Consider the following 24676-nt stretch of genomic DNA (forward strand, 5'->3'; position numbering starts at 1 on the left):
CTGAATTAGGGTAATGTGGTCTCTCAGAGTTCCTGTGTTTATCCCATGACACAAATCTTCACACTACCACAAAAATTACCTTGCATTATTGTCTCAGTTCACCAGGGTCTTTCAGCACAAACTTGACCATTCATGAGGAAGGTGAAGAAATATAGACAGCTCGAGTCCATGCATATGGCATGATAAAGCTGTCACAGGCATGCAGCTCAGGCTGAGTTAAATTTGCATCTACTGCCATGGCTTATGCAAAAAATGAATTTTATTTTTTTGTGATGCCGAAGTGAAAACACAAGCTGTATCACATGATACTCATGAATTTGAGTGGCTCTCTACTGCCCAACACAAAAATCTATATGCCTTAACAAGTGAAGAACTGTTTTCTATTGGTTTGTATTTTGTTGAGATATCTCATGCCTACGAGCATGCAAACTTCAACTGAAACATGCCTGTAGTTGAAGCATTCCCAGCATCAGTTGCCTGAATTCCATGTATTTCACTAGGACCGATTCACAGCCTCTCTCACACAATATTTCCAGTGGGTAAAAATATCTTTTCTAATCTAGACATTTGTTTTCATTAACTTCATGAAAACAGAATAATTAATGAAAATTCCAGTGTCAATAGTCATTGACAGTTTGTCTTGAAAAACACAGAGAAGCAGGGAAGAGATACAAAAGGCATATATCTTGCACTGTAAATGAGATCATATATACAGATGAGAAGCATCCACCTTTGGTTTTCTATAGAGACAAAGCCTGTGAACAATGTTGCTAATAACTGGATTCTAACTAAACAAAAGTGAGAAGAAAATCAGGTCAAATATCTTGCATCTCAAAGAACTTGGATTGATTTCATAAGCTACCTGCTTCCCACAGAATCTTTCCAATGATATCTTGAATAATTTTTCCTTATTGCCACTATGAGTCATTTACCATTAGGTTATGTTCATCTGTTTTCTAGGCTCCCACATTTTAATCATTTGTACTTTTGATAACTTGTTTTACAGTTATAGTTTGAGCATACTTCAACCACTAATATGATTACAGAGTAGATATACTCACAGTCATAGGTATAATTTTAAAGCAAACTACTGAATGTTAAAGTGAGTTTTCTTTTAGGTGGAGTCTGCCAGTCAGATGTGTTATGCCTCGCTTGATCACAGTGTCAAGGGAAAACGCAGAAAACCAAGGAGAAAGAAAGATCCTTCATTAGAGGAAGACAAAGATGAAAGATCATCTAATCCCACCATGATGGCTTCCAAAGTTAGTATTTACCTCAATAGTGAACAGCTGGCTGCTGAAAACATGGCAAAAGTAGAAGCCATTCATGATGATCCCATCAGATTAATGGGCTTGATTCATATGGCAAAGGGAGAGAAATCTGAAGTGGTATCCTGAAACAAAAATGTAATCATGAAGTGAGATCTGTTCTTTCATTCTGAAGGAACAGTGTGTGACTAGAGATAATATCCTGGCAAACTGACATACCAAACAGTGATATGAAATGGGTAAGTGCTCCAAAGTGTCTTCCAAGCATATGTAAGGACTAAGCAAGAAATAAGTGCAGCTCCAGACTGCTACTTTGAAGGATCTGCCTTTCTGAGGATAATTTAAAAGAGTTGTAGAATCTGGTATCTCAGCATTCATGTGGTATTGATTCCAGTAAAAGTTAATCCTGTGTTTTAAACAACCATCAGCTTTCAAACAGTGCCCAAAGACCCATTCATTGTCTGTAGAGCTCTAGCAGAGTACAGCTATTCTATATGTTTTATCAATGCTTTTGAAAGGAAATCATATTTCATACTTGCACACTTGGTGGTTTAGTTGTTTTACCAGTTAAAAACTGATCTGCTGTTCTACAGTGTGTACTTTCCCACTGTGACTGATCTATCGTAATAATGTAATCTATCCAAAGGTAATTGGAGAGTAATTTCATGGCTTGTTTAATGTAGTAATTCCACTTCTCACAAGATTTAACAATTTCTTTATAGATCTTCAGTTTCCTTTAGCAATACCAGAATTTGTCTCAAATCTCAACTCTTCTACTAATGCAATATTGTATCCAACCATATTCAAGAGTCCACAAAGACATTATCAAATTATCCATAACAATAAATCTCCTGGCAAGGATTTCTTCCTTTGAGTGCTCTATGTTATGTCTACATTCCTACTGGGTTTTACATTACCATTCTTACTATTTTACAAAAGCAGAAAAGGCTTTACATTTCCTCAAACAATTCACTTACTGTGCACATTCAGTTTAAGACTTTAAACTCATTAAATAGTAGGTTTTATAGAGTGGGAATCTATTTTTATATTCTAGGAGTCATTAAGTAATTGTAGCAGAAAACAGAAAGGCATGTTGATGTTATATGCCTACTTCTAGGTGTCAGACAGTTCTGTCTTCTCAAAAACAAAGGATACTTTCTTTAAAATCCACATAGAGCAGTGTCAAGGAGCTTCAAACTCTAAAGCACATACAGAGCCCTGCAAGTGTTTCAGGTCTTGAAGAATAACCCTGAAAACAAACAAAAGGCCCACAGTAGACAGCCAACACCTCTTATAAAAGCAGAAGGGAATGGACACACCCAGAGATGAGACAATATAATAGTTCTTTGAGAGCCTGGTTAACATTTAGTTTAGTTCATAGCTAATGATCTTATATAACATGCTGTAACTTCTAAGCTAGACCAAAAGGAAGGGGCCACGCCCGCTAGCTAGAGCTGCCCAGTGTCACTGCCTATCTTATACCAGCACTTGCTTTTGTGTGCAGAAATCGTCAGTATGATTGGCTGCAACATCCCAGAAACGAGGCAGACTTGGAATGAAAATAACTGTTATCACAGTCTTAGCCCAGCTACCACTGGATAGGCAAAAGCAAATACTGTTGAAGAATTTACAGAAACTCCTTTAGTGGAGACCCATATTAAATGACGGCCCTGACTAAGACCCTACAGAGGGAAAGAAGGAAGATAAATCTGAAGTCAAATAGTGAAAGCTAAACATTAGTGCATGAAGCACTAACTTAATTTGATTAGACTGAAAGGAGTTATATTTTGTTCCATAGTAGGAACTAAATAAGTAATAATACACATATCAACATATGCTTGGACACACATCAAAAGTTTCAATAACATTAATATGCAAAATGTTTACTTAAAATATTCTAATTTAGCTGGCATCAGTGAGATGCAACCCTTGATTATGCTGTTCTTCTAAATTTAGAAGTCAAAGAACTTATACGAGTTACCTAAATTCAACCTGTCATTTCAATCTGATAATTAATGTAACAGAAATGAAGCTCCCTCATTGAGTGTACGTGTAAGTCACCTCATGGGATTTAGGTACATCTAGTTTCCTCTATACACTCAGTCTTCATTGTTTAGTCCAGCTACGTGTTTACTCCAATTTTCATCAGCTGCTTTTCATTGCAACATACCTTGTTAATAGAGCAGGGCATTTTTGTAAATATCATCCCTTCAATATATCCTTCCTTGCCACATTTAATCCCTGCTACCATTAAATTGTTGACTATTGCTTACAGAAAGTCTACTTCAGGATGATCTTCAACAGCATATCAACTGCTTCCAAGGCACTTCTAATGTTGCAACATTCAGATTTAGCTTTATTTCTCCAGCTCTTTAACCTCCATCTGCTTAAGTAAGCAACTGAGTGACCGACCTAATTTTTTAATGACTTTTGGGGTAATTTTTCAAATGACTACTGAATTCTTATACGTAAGAGCATGTTCAATATTGCTGCATCTTCAAGCCATTAGAAAGACCTACATAAACTATCATGTACTAGTTAAATTCTTTATGTATAAGCAAGTTTCAGCTAATTACAACAAAATAAGAAAAGGAGGTGCTAGGTCTAGGTTTATACTGTCTTGGGAACCTCATCTGTTTTTCCAGTGTTCCTTAAAAAAATTTTGAAGCAAAGGGAAACAATGTAAAGCTGTTTTTATTAACAATAAACTTACCATTCAAGTATCAGTTGTGGAGCAGTGAAGAAAGAGTAAACAAGAGGAAATAAGGTGGAAGAACCAAAACTGCTTGAAAGGGAAGAATGGAGCTCAAAACGCAAGAGACATCAGGTAGCACCATGAAATCTTTGTAAGGCAGATGTACTCCAGCAGTCATTAGAGCATTTGACAATCACTGCAGATGCATCTGTTTAAACAGTATTGTTATGAAAAACAGCACCAACTTTTGATTATATCATACTTTTAATAGTCTGCTGACTCGAATGGATATTGGAGGCTCAAATTCAAACAATCATCGTGTAACTTTGCTAGCATCAAAAACATGACATTGGGATGATCTTATCTTCAAATTCTTTCAAAGTAATTTTCATGGAGATAATGAACTATTGCTGTGTTGTATAAACAAGCTTATCTTCCTACGTGGGTGAGCCTGCATTAAAGTTGTTGTGTAGAACTTGTACCTAGAGCCAGAACATGTTCAAAACTCAGTTCCAGTTAACCTCTAAGTTACTCTAATACAGAAAACATGGATAAATTTTGCAATCTCTCAGTACTGGTGTCTCAAGAAACACTGGAAAAGAATTACCTCAACAAATCAAAGGAGAAGGTAAGGCATAAAGCATATTCCCTATAGTGAATGAATATGTGAACAGGAATTAAAATGAGCTACAAAAGTACTTTTAAAACAAAATCTTTTGTTGCTGTTGTTGAAGGAAACATAATATCCAAATGAGTGAATATAGAATGTGTGTGCACATTGCAAAAGTTCTTCCTGCAGAGAAAACTCACTGAAGCAGGTTTCTTGTCTCATTCAAGAACAGTACTTCAGATAATAAGATTTTAAGAGCTAAGATAACACAAAGCACTCCTGTCTGCCCAGAAATAAAGCCAAAGAAAAACAATTTTTAACTTTTATGGAGCACAGATATCTGACAAGGGGCAATGCTGATAAAACAGAGTACTTGACCTGACACCACTAACACAATCTCCTTGTCAAGAAAAGGCCACAGCAATGAAAACCCGGGGAATGAAAAATGATGGTTTGGGGTCCCACACTCTCAGGTATTTGCTGTAGGTATACAAATTCCTCCTGAGAAATCACATACTGAAATAAAAATTTTGTATGCAGGTATTTGTTCAGAATAACTTTATTTAGAACATATGTTCTACCAGGTAGAATTTTGTCAGAACACTAAATCCACTAAAATTTATAAAATTTTATTGAACAATTAACTTTGGTGAACTACTTATAAAATTTTAACAGTAATATGGCATAACAGACATAAATCATAGTGTATAACCCTGCATTTGGGTGTGTACTGATACATCTAGGAAGCATGAATAGGCAGGAATTTAGGTGAATGAGCTTGTTCCTTATCTTATTACTAACACATTAAGAATCAAAGCTTATTAACAGATAAGAAAAACACAGATAGCATTTTGTTATTATAAACACTGTTAAATACACAATTCCAACTTAGCCATATATTGAGTAAGAAATGCCCTGTCAGAAGGGATAAACCCATTCCTGATGACTGATATTACAAGGAAGTACGTATCAAAACTATTTGTGTATGACATGCATCCTTGATTCTTGGAAGAAGAAAGAAATCCAAACGTTTTATCTTTAGTAGTCTGTGAACGCTCCTTGGTGAGCTTTTCCCAGGAAGTCGTCAAAGGCATTGCTAGGATTTTGGTCTTTCCCACCAGTGTAGGTTAGTTTTCTGTACACCCTATGAAAAAAAACCCAACAACCTGTTTAGATGATAAAGGAAATTACACAAAAATATTATGTTTGCTGAAATTCCAATGAACAGAATGAAACTGAAACAAATTGCCAGGGCAAGATAGCAGAACATCTTAACTGTGAACAGCAGCAGGACTCCTTGTCTGCATTCCTATGTGCTTTCAGATAGACAGGAGGCTTTTCATGCTATGTCATTTTAATGTCTCAGTAGTGCTACAACATCAACCTAAGTTATACTTATGAAACTTTGAGATGTAATCTTTGAATATATTCAGAAATAGCTAAGAATTAAAGAGACAAGTGAGAACACAATTATTTCCTTGCACATTATTTAAGAAATTGCATAATTTTCTTCTGTCATCTATTTTAAACCAATTTAGTTTACATCTGACAATTAAGTATGGCAGTGCAGCTGTAGGACAGCATTCACACAGCTGAAGAAAAGTTAATTAGTTATGAACATTTCTTTTTCAGAAATCTCTCTTTCATAATCAACTAGATAAAGGCTATCTAGTTCCAGACAGAAAGACAATATTCCATTTATTTTCAGAACCATTCATTACCACATACAGCATTTTGCCACATGGCTTGGGCATAAAACTTCTGGGGGATCTGAAGCCCCTAAAGAACTTCAATACTGGGAAACATAGAAAGCTAAAAATATCACACCACAAGCCTAAGAAAACTTGCCAGCTGATAGTCCATTTTGGCTACAAATCAGCAGACATGTATTTGTGTAATTAAAGAACAAAAAAATGGATTTTATTCCAGATGGCTTGGCAGGAAAACATACTGGGAAATCCTGATTTCTCTACTTACATGCACTAAGGAAAGAAAAAACCCCATGTCCTTTAGAACAGTAACTAATCTTATAAGGATAACTATTTTGTATGGAGCCAAGAAAAAGTAGTGAGGAAAAGCAAAAGGAAATCCAAGAACTGAGCAGAAATTTACTCAGTGAAGTGGGTATACTCAGCATCACAGAAACATCCTTCTATAATCATCAACTTGTCTCTAATCTTCCATTATAACTAAAATAATCCAAATAAAATCCTTATCAATATTGTATGTATATTTAATGCAAACCTTCAAGTTTTAATTCCATCTTTGCATAAACTGAAGCTTTTTCTTTAAATCATGAAACCTCTTTTCCGGTTAAGTTCTCCATTCAAGTAGTTTAAAAATGCTTTCTGCTTATTTTGAAGTTTTAATCCAAATATTGTCAGTAAATTTTTATATCAGCTGTATGATCCTCTCAATATTTCTTGACTGAGCTTGAGGAGCCAGCATATCTTGTGGCAACAAATTGGACTTTTTGGAAAAACAGCACATAAAATGTTTCAGAAAATAAAATAAGTAACTGTTTACAGAGCTTTTAATACTTCTTAAAGTATTACATCTAAAGCTTGATAATCCTTTAAAAGTTACCGATTTTGTAAGAAAAACAGACGTAGTAGGCCAGTATTCCGTGAAGTGTCCTCCATCCAGAGATCTAAGTACAGTACCAGTAGTGATATCAGCAGGAGGAGGGGATCTCTGGCATTTTCCAAGCAGAGCCACTGCTTGTATACAGAGCCAAAATGCAGGTAATAATGCCCAGCTGCACAGAGGCTAATTTTTGAAAGTCCTTTTAAATGGCAATATATTGCATTCTCCACAGTCTACAGATCTGAGAGGTCCTCTGAGCTCAAATACAAAGCCACAATATAAACAATTGTCTGGTGTAGCTAAAATAATAAATGCCTCCAATAATGAACACAAAATAAGGACTAGAGTAGTAACCAAGTTAGGCCAACTTGTGTTTGCTGGCTATCCACCCTGGAGTCTGGCTAGTTTTGTCAACAGATATTTGCCTCTCAGTGTTCAAGTCTGTAGCTTAGCTTGGGCTGTCCCATACTGATTTTCATTCTAGAAGCACACATGTAACATCCATATCTTTAATATAGATATTGAGCAGCAAGAATTGATTTTGAACTTTCTTTTTTCAAGAGGCTCTTACCTTGGGTGACACTCCATGCTTTTCTGGGAGAGCTGCAGTTCTCCTTTGCCTTGGGCCAGCCAGAGAGGGCATCTGCAATGTCAGCTTCTGGTGAAGAAAAACAGCACTATGAAAAGGGCAAGAAAATGCTAAGTGGAATGAACACTACAGTATGTTGTTAAAATATTAGTTTACTCAAACACTGGAAATACTTCATTAGCATACCTCAATTAGCAAATTTCCTTATGAAAATATTCTTGTGTAAAAGGTTGAGGCAAAATTTATTTTCAAATACATTTTAAAAAACCTGAATATATTTAAGTGTAAGTTAGTTTCTTCAAAATGCTTATAATTTATAACCATTAGAAAAATGTATAAGAAACTGTTGACATCAGAAAAAAATGAAATACATAAAATATAAGTAAAAATTTATGGAAAACAAAGTAAGATAGATGGGATAAGTTAACCTCAAATAATCCAATCCTTTACAATTAATCAGTAATGAAGATGCAATGGGGCAAGAACCATGCAAAAAAGTATATTCTGTCTGCCATTTTCTGCTTTTGTGCCGTTGACAATATTTCAAGTCCCCTTTTGTATATTCCTTCACACGTTATTGTTGTCTTGATGACAAGATTAATGAAAATAAAATACGGAAAATAAATATCGGTGATTTTACTTTGCAGTACAAAAGTTAAGATTATGTTACATACATATATTAACCAAAATCAGTTTTTGAAAAGGAAACCAAAATATTAGCATTTAAACTTTTAAACTGATGTAGGTTTTCAGGATTATTTTTTTTGTTGTTGATTTTTTCTTTCTGAATAATAACATTCTACTGTTCTGAATTGGCAAGAGTCTTTATCCATATTAATAATCTAACTGACCTAAGAAAGTGTGAGAGTAGCCATTCAACAACTCAATTCCAAGCTTTTGTGAAACTGAAGAAACCGAACAAAAGCATTGGTTATTTAAGTGTAGGATTAACATGTATGTATTTCCTGCTGAACATTTAGATACAGAAAGTAACAGTGAGCTTTGAATAAAATACAAAATTGGAAGAGAGAAAACTAGTGGATAATAAGAAATACTTTAGTAGGAAAAGTCCTAGTTAACGTAGAGCTTCTTAAAGAACATGATTCAGAAAACCCTTTTGTATATAGATTCCTTACTTAAAGGAAGAAGCATGCCCAATTATTACTAAGAAGAGCTGTCACCTAGACAGTTTTCTATTGCAATCTGTAGATTTACTATTTGAAGAAGTGCTTATGAATGCCAAGGTAGTAAACTCAAAGTCTCTGAAACTAACCTTGCAGTGAAGTACCAGGAACAGCAAAAGAAGTTTTATCTGAGGAATCAAGAAATCCAGAGTGCTGAAAATAAAGCATCAACAGATGACATTGATGAAAAAAACTCATTATTTCACAGCTTGCCTCAGAATAAATTATTGTGTAACTGGAAATAAGAGTCTGATTTAATATTTAAATCAACAAGTTTAATGATTCCAGTGAAACCCAGTAAAGCTTAATTTGTTTGCCTCATCTTGTCCACCTATAAAATTAATAAAATATTGTAATTTCAGAAGAACAACACCTCAGTTTAACAGGGTTGTCACTTGAGATTATTTTAACCAGTGACGTCTATTAAAATGTAACAAAATCCTTCACTGGGCATTTTATAACCATTTGCAAGGTTATTAAATATATTGAGCTTATTTACACAATCCAGGAGACTTATACAACTTATATTTTAGCAAATAAATATCCCCAAAGCTGTAAAACATCTGTACTGACCAAACAGCACCAGAAGTATGCTATCAGTAGTTCAAACAGCTTGCAGGTCTAATCTATTTTTAAGCCCTTCTCCAAATACGTCAGAGTGCACAATATTTTTTTTGTTGATTTTACAAGGTCCTTAAATACCTGAATCTGACAGTTGTGATCTTCAAAAAACCTGGGGTTGCTGCTATTGTGAGTGCTCAAAAAATCCATGCCACCTGTCTGAAGATTAAGCTTTTGTCTGTGAGAAATCTCTTGACATTTTGCAGAAGAAAAATAATGTTCTGGTATGTGTTTCACTCGCTTTACTGGTGAAGAAAGATAATGTGGAAAATCTCCTAGTCTTTTAACTCTGGCAACTGCAGGCAAATTTTGAACAGGTGAGTTAACAAAATCATTTACAGTGTCAGACATCTTTACTCCTTCATATTTTCTTAAATTTGAAGCTCTCTGAAACCCAGGAAGTTTTGGAACAGGCTCCTGACACACTTCTTCATAGAGCCTGTCAAATTCTCTACCCAAGTCTGTCCTGGACCTCACAAAATCTCTTCTTTTCACTAATCTTCCATTCTCTTCAAGGTTCTGTGAATTTGAAAGAGGTCTTGTCAATGTGAAAGACTTTTCGTATTCTCCAGAACACACTTTGTAGTATAGTTCTTCAAATGCATCTTTATATTTCTGGGACGTCTTTGAAGGACTTTGCTTTATAAACAAAGAGGAAAATGAGTGTTCATGCTGGAAAGAATTTTGACTTTCAGAAATTATTTTTTCAGGATTCATGAGGAAAGTATTTGATGCTCTCACAGAAGAATATTTTGTGACAGGTGCAGAACTGTTATTATTGCCATAGGATCTGCAAAAAAATGAGCACAACTCAGAGGTATCACAGGAAGAGTCAGCTTTCTGAGTCTTACTCTCTGTTACAAGATGATGTGCTGTTAACTCTGAACTGGCAGTAGGTGGTACAAAATGGTATCCTGACCAACATTTTTCACTTTCTTTGCATTCCGAACTCTTCGGTGAGGCAGTAGTCTGCAACTCATCTTCTACTAGAAATGTCTCTCCCATTCTAGCCATAACATTAGGAAAAACAGTCTGTTTGGAGACTTTTTGGCCTTTTCCAGATACCAAATGATGTTCTAAACTTGAGTCAGAGTAGTCTGTTCCAAACTCATTCCTATCAGTATAAGGTACCAAAGCAGAGGAGTTATTAATGAGACAATCATCATAACAAAATTCTCTGCTCTCATTTCCAGAGGTTGGATTCCGATTGACTTCACTTTTACTGCTGCATATGTTGTGTCGAGACTTTTTAAATTTACAATGTCTGAACCCTCTTTTTATGTCTATAGTGGCATTGAGCTTCAGTCTTCTAGAATGATATCCTCTGAACCTTGAATGTCCAAACAAGTATTTTTGTGCTTTTCTCTGAGACTCCTTTTTCATGAGCCTTGAAAATAAATCTACCATTGCTGGATACAAGTCTACAAGAGCTACATTGCTCCTGGAGCATTCCCCATCTACAGACTGGTGTTCTTCGAAGATACTATCACAGCAAGTTCTATTCAGTTCTGGAGAAGGTCGGTGCCTGGGTATGGTAATTGTACTTGATGGAATGGGATCACCAAAATATTGTGACTGTAGAGATGTGGATGAATAACATTCATTTGACAACTCTAGTTTCTTTCTGCAAACAGCAGCTTGATTGCCTATTCAAAAAAACCCAACCAAATTAGTCAAGAAATAAAACCAGAAGAAACAAAAAATTCCACAACTATTAGGGCACTTCCAGTAATGTATTGTATGACTTAGAAACAGTGGCAGATGTTATATACAGCTAGTCTTACTGTAATAGCATATTTAATTAAACTTTATTGCCAGGCTAAATGGATATTTAACATACACTTCATTAGGAAAAATATTAATACTTTTCCTAAGCATATGGAATACATAGCTATAGAGGACAGAAATTAAATGTGTTGGAAAAGGAATCCAGTATTTTAAAGTAATATAACATACAGATATTAAAAAAAATTAATTGTAGAGGAAGACTTCTTTGCCCTTTGTGATTTCTGACCAGGAGAAACTGCCATATCCAAAAGATTTTGTTACTCTATTTCCACGTTACTTGAAACTTTTGTACTTGGCCAGTACCAGTCCAGCTTTCCTTGACAAAACCCATGATTAAAAGAAATGCTTTTCGTAGTTGTTAGTTGAAATATTTACACCAAAACTCTACCTATAGGTTTGCATGAAGTCTGGCAAGCTTCTGCAGAAATTTTACTAGCAAAGTACCACTTTGAGTACCAGTTACCAACAGACTAAAAGCTATCCTATTACATTCCTTGAATTTAAAAGTAAAAAATCATGATTTCATTTCAAAGACTAAAATGCTGCTGAATTTTCTATCTATGCATTCTTTTTTAAATGGGGCTATTTTTAAGAAATGCTGGTTTTATAAATACAAATTATTTATTTTCTGTTTTTCAAATACATTTTTCAATAAGCAAAATCATGTCTAACTTTCCTTCAAAATCCAGCCTATTGAGCTTTTCTGCTGGTTAAATCATGCTTTTTTGTTTACAAGAAGTTCAGTATTTTTTCTGACAAATTTAAAAAAAATAAATCACATTTTGTAATGAATATATTTGACCTACAGTCAAAAGATTTAGTTTTAGTTGTACTGATCAGTTCTTGCGCAAGTGAAGTTAAATGAAGACTTCCTGACAAACCTTCAGATGTTACCTGAAAAAAAAATAAAAGTCACAAGCCAATATTCCGAATTTTTCGCATGTTAAAGGTAATATCAAAATCCTAATTGTGACTTCCCCTAATCTCTCCTTGCTGCAGTAGGTCCTGTACAGTTATGCTCCTAAGGGGCTTAACTAAGTTCAGAAAAAGTGGAAAACATCTAGTCTACTTCAGCAAGAATTGTTAAAAGTTTAATCTTGGAAAGCTACTTATCATTTTTGCAACTTATACATTATGTACCATATATTAATCAATTTCCCAACTATGAGAATTAATACATGGAGATATATAAATATATATATATATACCTGGATAATCTATACATCTCAGCAACTCCAGGAAAAAACAGAACCTGTATCAAGTAACATAACACTTCACGTCCAGTCGTCCACACCCCCAAAACAAAACAAAGCTAAAACTTTATTTTCTCTACAAAGCGCAAATTTCGTTTTTAAACAAACTTATTGATAAAAAATCAACTTGCATATTAGGGTTCAAAGAACATAGTGTAAAAGTAAAAAACCTGTAAATTAGATTTCCAAATTGCTCTGTTTCTTACAAATCATTGCTGTCAGAAACCTGAAATACCATAATATTAACAGAGACAGCAAGCAGAAGAGGAACAGAGATCGAATTGCAGAGTCCTGTTAGAATTTCCTGTGCTACCCAGTTAGAGACTTCTTATTTTATTCTAGTTAGCTAATAACTAATAAGAGAATAGGAGAAATATGTTACCTCAACCCATTTGGGAATGTTTCTAGCATCATCTTGTACTATCACATCCACTGGAACTCTTATTTTAGCTTGAGTTTCTCCATAATTTACTTTTGGCTTCTAAGAGGGAAATAAAAAAATTAAAACACATAGAAATTATAGGCACAGACAAACCCAAATGTATTACACACACCTGTTGTAAACTGCTATTATTGAAATAACTGAAAAGCAAATAGGAGAAATATGGTACCTCAATCCATTTGGGAATGTTTCTAGCATCATCTTGAACTATCACATCCACAGGAACTCTTATTGTAGCTTGAGTTTCTCTATAATTTACTTTTGGCTTCTAAGAGGGAAATAATTAAAAAAAAATTAAAACACATAGAAATTATAGGCACTGACAAACCCAAATGTATCACACAGACTTTTTGTAAACTGCTATTATTCAAGTAACTGATGAGAGAATAGGAGAAAATGTTACCTCAATCCATTTGGGAATGTTTCTAGCATCATCTTGTACTATCACATCCACTGGAACTTTTACTTTTGCTTCAGTTTTTCTATAATTTACTTTTGGCTTCTAAGAGGGAAATAATAAAAAAAGTTAAAACAAATTATAGGCACTGACAAACCCAAATGTATTACACAGACTTGTTGCAAACTGCTATTATTCAAGTAATTGATAAGAGAATAGGAGAAATATGTTACCTCAATCCATTTGGGAATGTTTCTAGCATCATCTTGTACTATCACATCCACAGGAACTCTTATTGTAGCTTGAGTTTCTCTATAATTTACTTTTGGCTTCTAAGAGGGAAATAATTAAAAAAAATTAAAACACATGGAAAATTATAGGCACTGACAAACCCAAATGTATTACACAGACTTGTTGCAAACTGCTATTATTCAAGTAACTGATAAGAGAATAGGAGAAATATGTTACCTCAATCCATCTGGGAATGTTTCTAGCATCATCTTGTACTATCACATCCACTGGAACTTTTACTTTTGCTTCAGTTTTTCTATAATTTACTTTTGGCTTCTAAGAGGGAAATAATAAAAAAAGTTAAAACAAATTATAGGCACTGACAAACCCAAATGTATTACACAGACTTGTTGCAAACTGCTATTATTCAAGTAACTGATAAGAGAATAGGAGAAATATGTTACCTCAATCCATCTGGGAATGTTTCTAGCATCATCTTGTACTATCACATCCACTGGAACTTTTACTTTTGCTTCAGTTTTTCTATAATTTACTTTTGGCTTCTAAGAGGTAAATAATAAAAAAAATTAAAACAAATTATAGGCACTGACAAACCCAAATGTATTACACAGACTTGTTGCAAACTGCTATTATTCAAGTAACTGATAAGAGAATAGGAGAAATATGTTACCTCAATCCATCTGGGAATGTTTCTAGCATCATCTTGTACTATCACATCCACTGGAACTTTTACTTTTGCTTCAATTTTTCCACCATTTACTTTTGGCTTCTAAGAGGGAAATAATTAAAAAAAATATAACACATAGAAATTATAGGCACTGACAAACCCAAATGTATTACACAGGCTTGTTGCAAACTTCTGTTACTCAGATAAGGATATGCAACAAGCATAATCTTATATTTAATGTATACATTTAATGTAAATAAAAGAAGAAAAACCCCAAGAAGGAACTATATGTGAAGATATACAAAAATGGATAACTAACTAGTTTACTGATTCAGGGAAAAACATGCACTGGCTCTGATGATTCATTTTTAGTAATAGTATTTGAGCAAGCAGAACACAAGATTAGACTGACTGCACAGAGAAAGCCTGTGTTATACATTTCTTTATCATTATAAATACTCTGGGTTGTCCTGATACCCATAGTCTAGTTTGGGAAGGAACAGCAGAAGATTCCAGTCTGCTTTTGTTATATCATCCATTGTTTCAGACTTCCTTTTAGTTTTAACTCATGTTACATATTTCTGTTAGACTCTCCAGTGAATGACCATATTTTTTATAACTGTTTTCACTTTATGCTTTATCTGGTTACTCTTTTTCCTTACCTTTAATATAATTTCTCAGGATTGTCTGTTATAATACATTGTATAGTTTTCTCTGGCATGATAATATTACCACGGCAATAATATGACTTCCTACTAGTCTTTATGACATTATTTATTGAACGTCTTTTTTGCTATACTTGCTAAAAATGTGCATTATGATGCAGACTACATAGAGTCTTCTGATGACTGCATCAACTCATCAGGCATGTGTAAACTATTCAAATAAATAATAATTTCTATTGAACAAATATAATTCCATTACATTAGACACCAGAGATTTACCTGGAGGTGAACATCTTCACATTCTCTTTTTCCTGAAACTTCTTCGACATCACTTTCTTCAGCTACAGGTTGAAGAGAAATATTAAATATTTATCCCATGAGTGCAAAAGACAAAGTACACTTAAAGATGCCTCTGAAATTTCTTTCCTTGAGCAGGTTGAGAAAAAACAAAGTCATGTTTTCTAAATTGGCAGAAATTATTTTATCTTTCAAATAGGTATTTGAAATTATGCTCTCAAATGATAGGAGGAACCATTTCAGACTGCTATTTTCTATTTACCCTCAACAGAGAAGTAATTGTCTGCCTTGGAGACAGATATATATACAAAGAATCTAATTTAATACCAGAGTATTTAAACACTAGCTAACCATATTTTATTGCAACTACTCTTTTAGCCATTAACTGCAGGTTACCACCTAGCCATAGTGTAATTTAAGAAAAATAATAAGGTTTTAATGCACAAGAATCAAAAGATGTTGAGTAATATAAGTATTAAATATTTAAAAAACAAAGACTGTTGTTACTAGTTAATACAATCAAATAATTATTTGGGAATACAAAGTCAAAACCACCCAAAACTTTGCTGACAGGCCACAAGACTGATGCTGAAACTATTGCAAACACTACTGAAGTATTTTTGCAACTGAATGCAAACCTGTGTTTACTCCACCATAGTATTTAATGCATATGTTGTAATTATTAATAAAACTTCTATTGCCACCTAGGCTAAGGCTTTCATTTCAATGATCCTTTATTAAGAAAAGACAGTTGAACATATTCCACATTGGTTTTCTACATATCAGGGATTCAGAACTGAAATTTTAGAGGAATGTGTATATTGGTTTCATAGTACTACCACTACCTCAGGCTCTTGTTATTCCTATTCTCTCCTTTCTGAAAGGGTACAGAACATGTATTAGAACTATTTTTACTACTTGACAAAGTGATAAAAAATTTATTTGCAATGTATTTCAAAAAGTTAAGGTAGCTAAATAGTAAATTAAAATACCCACTTGTATCAAATGAACTTGTAGAAGAGTTTTCCGAAGATTCCTGAAGAATACATGAAAGGAATTTTAATACCTGGTAGCATCAGCTATATTAATTTGTAGAATTTTCTTCTCTCACTACTTGCTCAATTGTTTTTGGGGGGTGGTGAAACTATAAATATAATTGTATTCCACAAATTCTGTCCAAACGATACCATCTTTATTAACAAATCTGTACACACATTTATCTTAACTCCTATCTCAGAACTCATTAGGGAAAACTGTTTTCTTCCCAGTTCTTCTACATTGAGACAAATAATGCAAGAGGTAGCTATTACCCAACAACTGCAAAAAACAGTTGAGAGATGAATTCTAATCACCAAATCTTTATCAGCATGTACTGGGGATTTTCTTTGCGCTCCAGTGGATAAGAAAAGTTTCTTAACTGCCCACTTTAAACAATGCTTAATTGTTTACTTCAAACAATCTATACATAATATTTCCAACAGTTTTCTTGCTCTATTTTGTAGAAATCTCGATAGTGGCATAAAATAAAATGCACAAATGCTTACAATCTACATCTGACATCACCTTACTCAGAATTTCTTTTTAAAAAAGTCTATATCTATTCTGTCCAGTTCAATCATAGAATTAGTTTATAGTGGGTTAAAACAGCATCAATAAAATGAGACATTCCTAACTACCATCTATAGAGAACGAAATAATTACAAGTGCCCAATGTGATGGCCCATATCACTCTTCAAATGCTGCATATTTTCTCCTTAAAAAATAAGGAGTCAAAAGAAACTATTCTAGACACAGATTTTACAAACAATGATTGAAAAAGTTACACCTGCATCCTGGCTAACTAAAAAGACACTTGATGGTTAAAAGCCTATATCCAGCTGCTCTCTCCCTCTTCAATTAAACTGAAGAGTAGAATTTAGCTGAGATACATGGTATTATTGTTCAGGACCACCTGCTCGATTAATTTCTTAGCTTTTGACTACATAAATGTTTTCCAGAACAGGCTGTCATAGAATCATAGAATGGTTTGGGTTGGAAGGGACCTTAAAGACCATCTAGTTCCCACCCCTCTGTGATAGCCAGAGAAACCTTCCAATATACCAGGTTGCTCAGAGCCTCATCCAACCTGGCCTGGAGCACTCCATAAAAGCAGATGTAATATAGTGCCCATACCTCATGTGCTAATGAATGTCCAGCTTCAAAATCAGTGATCTGTTGCTTTGATATTTCTTAGCATGAATGGGATAAAAAAATTAATTCTATTACAATTTGATACTCAATGTTGTACCTTAACCCATTAACTCTTACTTTGTATATACTCTTATTTCTAAAAATATTTAACACAAATATTTAACAGACAACATGCATAGGACTGAAATAAAGAAGAGACAAGTGCCAGAACAAGTTTCTATTCAAATACAGGAGGCTAATTCTGATCAGAGATGTACACCTATCATATTACATGCTTCTTAAACTCTGAAGCACCACAGAAAATAAAACATCCTTTTATCATGTGGTGTTACTTGAACAAAAGGAAGACAACTGCAAACTTCTTGTGCATTTGCCTTGGCATATGTTGAAAAGGATAAGGAAAAGAATACTCCTGAAGTCTGAGGATAGAGCACCAAACCTTTATCACGCCTTTTTTTTTTTGTGAGGGGGCCTTCTAAAACTTGTGTATGTCTTCCTGCACAGATGGAGCCATCCACAATCTTTGTGGGTTCTTTCCCCCTGTCCACCTATTTATTTCATAAGAAGTAGGACAAGTAAAGACTGTAAGATCTGTCTTATTTGGCTGAGATCTCCCCTTTTCACGTTTCAATATATATTTTGTTTTCTTCAGGTATCAAAAGTCAACCATATATAAAAAATCTCCAAAGCATTAGACTCACAAAGAAAATACCTTCAAATAAATGTGATTTCTACATAAGATTATTTCACAATTAGCCTCTGAGATAGATATTGTTACCACTAAAATTAGTCAGACTAAAAACAGTTTTGGTGTTGCTGAATACGGTTTTATTTAGACCCACTCTCTGATAGAGTTAAAAAATTTATCTATAACAAGCTACAAGTGTATATGATTATGATGTGCATATAAAAGCGATTGCCTCAATTTATTGTTAATACAGTATAAAATACAGAAATTTAACCTTTCCCCAAAAAGAAGATCTGTATCTCCAAACATGGGACTCTGTACTAAAGCTGTAGTGGGATTTCTCATGATTAGATGTGCATGATAAACTTGTACTTAAATAACAGAAATAATACACCTGCTTTAGCAAGCATGTTTATCGTGCTCAAGACTGTCATTAAACAAGTTTCAGTTTCATGAAGGATTTGTTATCCTTTTTCTGCATTTCTGCTGCCAGATATATTGATGCCAAATATCACAAGCCATTTACTTGTTTTGGTCACACGGTGAGAAAACTTATTCCTAACTTAGACACATAAGTATTATCTACTACTACAAACACTTTGCATTATTTAATAGTGCCAAGAAAACACCTAGCGATTTCCAGTTTTCTTAAGGCTTAAAGGATATAGAAAGAAACCTAAAGATACTATCTATTGTTTCTTTCATTTTAAAGCAGGAACAACAACTAATGTACCTCTACAAGTCTAACCCATTCCTAAGAGTGATTCCATCTTGAAGAACTGTATTTGACTTCCTTATGTTTACATTTCAAAAGCTTTAATAACATTTAACCTATTTTGTTCTTTTTTAAAACATTCTTTTCTTTTCCCCTCCATTTATGTCCTATGACCGGTGGCTCTAGTAATTTGTTTCTTTTTCTGACCCACTCCAGCCAGTCAGGCTAATGTCAAACATAAAGTACTCCATCACATGTTTTACCACTGTGGAACAATGCAGAAAACAACCTGTTTTGTGTGTTTTACATACCAGGCACCTGTGCATATCTTCTAACACAACTGTACTATTTTTACAACAGTGTGATATTCTTGATTGGCACAACCAGCTTTCAAAATTGTCTTTTCCTGCATTTGATTATTCACAAAGAAGTCTAGTACTTGACCTTTTTTGGAGTTTTTTTGTACTACTTGGCCCCATCAGCTGAATGGAGCAATTAGAGGTAAAGGTCTGGATCATCCAAATCTTTTTGTAGCAGTCCCTTACTTCCCAACTCTACATTTAAACTACACAGGCTGATTCAAAGGCTATACCTGAACACTGTACAGAGAGAAGCACTAAGCCATGCTTTGTTCTCAGGTGTTCAGTATAAGTTTCTCAGGTGAATGTCATAAGATAAGCAACACCAAAAAACCCATGTCAAAACCTTCAGAAAATAAAGCTCAATATACCTTCACTGGATTATGAAAATTTACCCCCATCACTTATCCCAGCAGAAACATACAGTTTATTGGAACATACAGCTCCTTTTCAGAACAGAGAAAATGTTCATGTGTCACAACACCCCCCACCAGGACTATAATTACACTTTGTTGTACAGTTCCGTTTTGACTTCCATCATGATACTTGATCTCTAGTGAAGTAACTATACTCTTTCCTGCAGGCAGTCTGATTCATTCAGTACACAGACTAATCTGCTAAATTTTTAGTAGCTCCTCATGCAACTTCACGAGATTCTTTTAATACGTATTTTTTAATATGCCTACTTATCTACTTATTTTCAAAAACCTAATGACATTCAAATTTCTTCACTTGTACATAAGTCAGGGCTGACATTTTTAAATTCAAAGAGCATCTGACAAAACCAACGAGTACAACAAAAAGTGCTTTAATTGATAAGGGAAGCTTATTTTAATCAACTTGTTATGATAGCAACATCAACTATAATGCATTTACTCATCTTGAACATTTAAAATTATATTTCTGAATCCTTACAAATATAAGTCTTGTTGATATACTGGATGGTTTCCGCACACACAAAAAAATAAGTATCCTGAAGAGCCTAGTAGAAACCCAGAATGTCTTCTATTAAGTCAAGACTCTTTGGATAAGATGATTTAATAGCACCTTTTTTTTCTTTTTAACCTTTACCTGCATTTCTTTGACTTCTTCTATTATGCTGCAATTAGAAAAAAAAAGTCAGAATTATCTTAGAATAGCAAAACTATTTTAACCATTGTCTTTATTTACTTTAGTAATATTCCACAACTAGACACTTCTTAAATAACCATTCAATTTCCCTCAGGTTTCCCATGGCCTAGCCAGAAAATATATAGTAAAACTTACCTGATCATTCATTTTTTCACATACTGATGCTGCTAAAATCACTACATGAACATAATCTATAGCTACCTTGGCCCACATAAGAGGCTTAAGATAGAGAATTTCTCTTACAGTCCTTAATGGATTTAGCTGGTAAAGTTGTGCAGCAATGCTTAGCAAATTATGCACGAGGTATTGCTAGTGGTGGAAAGGAGGCTGAGCCATAAATACAGACCCTTTTCTGTCTCTATTAAATCTACTCTTGCCCCCCAAGACTGAATTTCATTTCTCATGTCCTCACACCATGGGGTTCAGAGGAGTTTCTATATAAATTCCAAGGCACACTATACAGGTAATGCCTTTAGCCTGATACAGTGAGTGGTGAGACTGCAGATACTTTAATTTAGCAATATGTTACAGGAGAAAAAAAAGAATGTAAAGATGAAACAAGCAAGCCCTGCAGAACTAGAGAGCTGATTACCTGAACCAAGATAAATGGATTCAATGCATTAACTTCAATGTCAACATTCTGATGAGAACCAAAAGTATGTGCTCCCAAAAGACAGCAATTTAAAAAAAAATTTCCTGGTTTACTTGTTTGCTACTGGTTTACTAGTCTATCTCATCTGAAAATCTATCTTAACTATCCAGACTATCCTAAATCCCCATTTTAAAGCAGATGGTAACCTCATTGATTATGTACACTTCACAAACCAAGATTTGGGAAGGGCTCTACCCATGTGAGTGTGTCCTTCGAGCCTGCACAGTGGATTTTGTGTGCAGAACTGGCCCCACCCTTTAACTCCTGAGGTTCATCTGCCACGGCCGAGCAAGCTTGGACAGTGACAGTGGAGCCCTCAGGACTAGAACCTACAGCCCCTGGTATTCCCAGGAGGTCTCCTATCCAAGTACTAACCGGGGCTGACCCTGCTGAGCTTCCAAGATCTGACAGGATCGGATGTCAGGGAGGCATTAAACTGCCTTCATTGATTAATATCTCTTAAAAATATTATATGGCACAGCAAAATTTGAACGCAACCATATATATATAAAATATATATATATATATATTTATGTATGAATATAAAAAAATATTGCTACATTTTGACTGCACAGTAGGACCACATTATCAGGTACCTCAAGTATTTCCTTTTTCCATTTTTTAACATTCTTGGTTGACGTGTTCCCCCATTTTTTCACTCCTATAAATAGGAAGAAATATCAGTATTAATACAGCTTTTCTTATAACACCATCTATACCAAAAATCACTGAAACAGACAAATATTTAAGAAGAACATATTACAGAATAACAAAATATTATCAAATCTGAACAGCCTACAACACAACTGTTGAATAAAATTTTAGAGGAAAACAAACCAAGAGAACATGGTAATTTCAAGTTAATTGAGAAGTCAGGCAAGGAAAATAAAAGTAATCACATACTGGGTCTAAAAACACTGAGCTAAAAGCCAAAGAACATTACAGCCCCAGATGCTATGAAGAGGGGAAAAAAAAGACAAATACTTCTACATTTTACATTTTATTTAATGAATGCAGACTACATGGTTAGTTAAAGCCATAACTGAGGCTTTACAGGACTGAGATTCATTTTAATTCTGTATTGAACAGAGGTTAGTAAACCAAAAGCTTTTGCTAATCCAAAATTGTTCATTACAGTAGTGTGAAGGTTTCCTCCCTCTTCCATCTGACAATGTATATAAAATGCAAGCTTCTCAGTCTGTAAAAGCCTTTGGGGCACAGTTAGTACTTCCTGTGGATGTCCAGTAAGTGCTACTCTATAAGAATCAATAAGGCAATTTATATATCATAGTCCTCACTTTGTTGATAATAAAAAGTCACAGAATATTTCATTTCTCAGTAAAGCTACCAAGATCCTGTCACAAGTTCCACTAAAACCTTTAGCAATATATTTTAGAACAATAGCTTTTTTCACAATCAGCTTTCCATAAGAATTATCACTCTATAATGGATCAACCATTACAATGAAACACTAGATAAATATGACATGGCTCAACATGGTATAGATTTATGCTGGCCACATGGGAGCACTCAATAAAAAGTTAAAGATACTTGACTTCCTAGTCCACGCTGACCATTAGCATTACAGAAATTTATCAGAGCACTATTCAGAATACTAAGTGGAGATAAAACTACAGAATCTATTCATGCATATCAACTCCTGCTAAGATGTCCATTCCTTTGCTTCCTTTAAGTCTTCTCCGCTTTGATTCTTCTTCTTACAAGCCATCCAAATATTAACCATTTTTATCTTGAACTTTGCTATTAACTTTCTTTTTGTCTAAAATGGAGCAAGCAATGGACTGAAATGGTACATAAAAGTAAATTCTTTTACACATGTACCAAAGTTTACATATGAAATGTCTTATCTAAGTGAGCAAAATTCAATATTTGTGGCACTTAAAAGTTCTATAGCTGCCAACAGTTGCATGCCTTAGTAAGTCTAAACACAGGGTATGTAAATATTGAAACTTTTAGTTCTTACCATCAGGTGTATTGTAAGTGAGAGTTTCCATGGAAACAAGGAAATCATCTTCAAAAGGATGATTATACTAAATAAAAAAGACCATTAAATATTAGAATAAATGATTAAAGCATTGTTTTTAACATGCATTTTAACTATTGATTTTAGGACAATTCTGGTTTGTCCAAAATATGAAATTATCCATGTGTTGTTTTACCGGTCAAAGGGAAAAGTCAGCAATTAGGAAATATGAATTCCTAGAAGAAACAGATATATTTTAAGCGTGTATGCAAGCCATTTCATTCAGAGGCATAGCCAGGCAGTGACAAAACAGGGCATCAGAGTTTTCAAAAGTGGTTAAGTTCCTCTCTTAGTTTCCTCCAAACTTGGTCTTTAGTAGCTGGAAGCAAGCAGCCCCTTAACATAGACCTACAGCTCATGACATGTGAAAACATCCAATCTGACACGCGGCGGGAAAAACGTGGCCAGTACAAAACATTTCCCTGAACAGGAAAGCTTACATCCGTGGATAAACACGTGCATCTCTGGATGGAGGTGCCCTGAAGTGAGGAGGATTCCTAGAGGGAGTCTCCCACTTTCTGCAGCTTCACGGAAAATATCCAACTCCAGCCAATTAGGGTGAGAGGCTCTAGTAGGTCAGCTCGCATTTATGACAGAGTGACAAACCCAGATTTCAGTTTCATGGATGCACTGCAGGAGCGGACTCCTCGCTAGCTCTCTCCTGCACAGGCTGCACGGCTGCTTTTGGTCCCCGCAAAGGCGACAAAGGGCCGCGCCGCCGCCCTGCCTGCCCCAGAAGGGCGCCCGGAACCCGCGGCCCTCCGGCTCACCCGCTCCAGGATGCGGTTCATGGAGGCCAGGAAGCGGGCGCTGCTCTGCCCCAACTTCTCCCACAGATCCGCATCCATATCTGTATCCGTGTCTGTATCCGTACCCACGGCGGGGCGGCTCCCCGCCCGCCCGGCGCTCGGTGTGCTCCCCGCACCGAACGCGGACGGACCCGGCGGCCCCTCCCGCCGAGATTCGAACCGCGCTCCGCCCCCCGTTCGCCGCCTCTGATTGGCTCCTGCTCGCAGAGGCTCGGGCGCCGCAGCGCGCAGTGCGCGGCGCTTCTCATTCTGATTGGCTGTCGGAGCGGCCGAGAGCGCGCCCCGGCCCGGCCCGGCCTGGCCCCGGGCCCCGCCTGAGGGAGCGCGGCTCGCGCGGGCGGGGCGCGAAGTCGCTGTTCTACCTGGCAACGGCGGCTGCGAGAGCTCCCATTGGCTGCCGGGAGCCGGAGCCGGGAGTCAGGAGTCGTGAGTCGGGAGTCTGGAGTCTAGAGCCGGGGGCCGGAAGTCGGGAGCCGGAGCGGGAGGCGGGAGACGGGAGACGGGAGTCGAGAATCGCGAGTCGGGAGTCTGGAGCCGGAAATCGGGAGCCCCGACTGCCCCGAGGGCGCTGCCCTGGCGTGGGCACACCACCTACGTTTGAAAAGTGGGGTGGGCTACTTCATGTGAAATAGATGCCAAGAGGCTCCCTGCGGCCTTTGGGGTCGCCGGCCGGGCAGCTCCAGGCAGAGCTATCCAAAGCGTTGTCTTTCGAATGCGGCAGAGACGGTGGGAGGACTCAGGGCTGGGGAATTTAATGTTAAATGGCTGCCATGA

At 35.8% G+C, this 24676-nt stretch overlaps 2 protein-coding genes across 5 annotated transcripts in view; one reads left to right on the forward strand and one right to left on the reverse strand.

The window, feature by feature from the left end:
• Positions 1-12354, forward strand: part of TRAT1 (T cell receptor associated transmembrane adaptor 1) — a 21743-nt gene extending 9389 nt beyond the window's left edge. The window contains exons 6-7 of one of the 2 annotated variants that reach the window (XM_071561937.1): positions 1119-1262; positions 10747-12354. In XM_071561937.1, the coding sequence (XP_071418038.1) occupies positions 1119-1262; positions 10747-10764 (162 nt within the window). In that variant the 3' untranslated portion in view covers positions 10765-12354. Of the gene's footprint in view, positions 1-1118 lie in introns of both variants that reach the window. The other variant, XM_071561928.1, reaches the window with a different exon arrangement.
• Positions 5616-24048, reverse strand: HJURP (Holliday junction recognition protein). Of its 3 annotated transcripts, XM_071561893.1 has the most exons (19): positions 23864-24048; positions 23034-23100; positions 21646-21710; positions 20338-20365; positions 17487-17542; positions 16311-16350; positions 15297-15358; positions 14356-14454; positions 14129-14227; positions 13902-14000; positions 13667-13765; positions 13440-13538; positions 13206-13304; positions 12977-13075; positions 12148-12235; positions 9635-11199; positions 9022-9085; positions 7731-7817; positions 5616-5717 (listed from the first exon to the last, which is right to left on the reverse strand). In XM_071561893.1, the coding sequence occupies exons 1-19, from the start codon at positions 23939-23941 to the stop codon at positions 5701-5703; spliced, it is 2910 nt and encodes a 969-aa protein (XP_071417994.1). In that variant the 5' UTR covers positions 23942-24048; the 3' UTR covers positions 5616-5700. The 3 variants fall into 3 exon arrangements, with proteins under 3 accessions (XP_071417994.1, XP_071418003.1, XP_071418013.1); XM_071561902.1 differs by lacking the exon at positions 13667-13765; XM_071561912.1 differs by lacking the exon at positions 13440-13538.
• Between the last annotated feature and the right edge of the window lie 628 nt (positions 24049-24676).

The sequence above is a fragment of the Pithys albifrons genome, chromosome 1, assembly GCF_047495875.1.
Source record: "Pithys albifrons albifrons isolate INPA30051 chromosome 1, PitAlb_v1, whole genome shotgun sequence".
Lineage (NCBI taxonomy): Eukaryota > Metazoa > Chordata > Aves > Passeriformes > Thamnophilidae > Pithys > Pithys albifrons.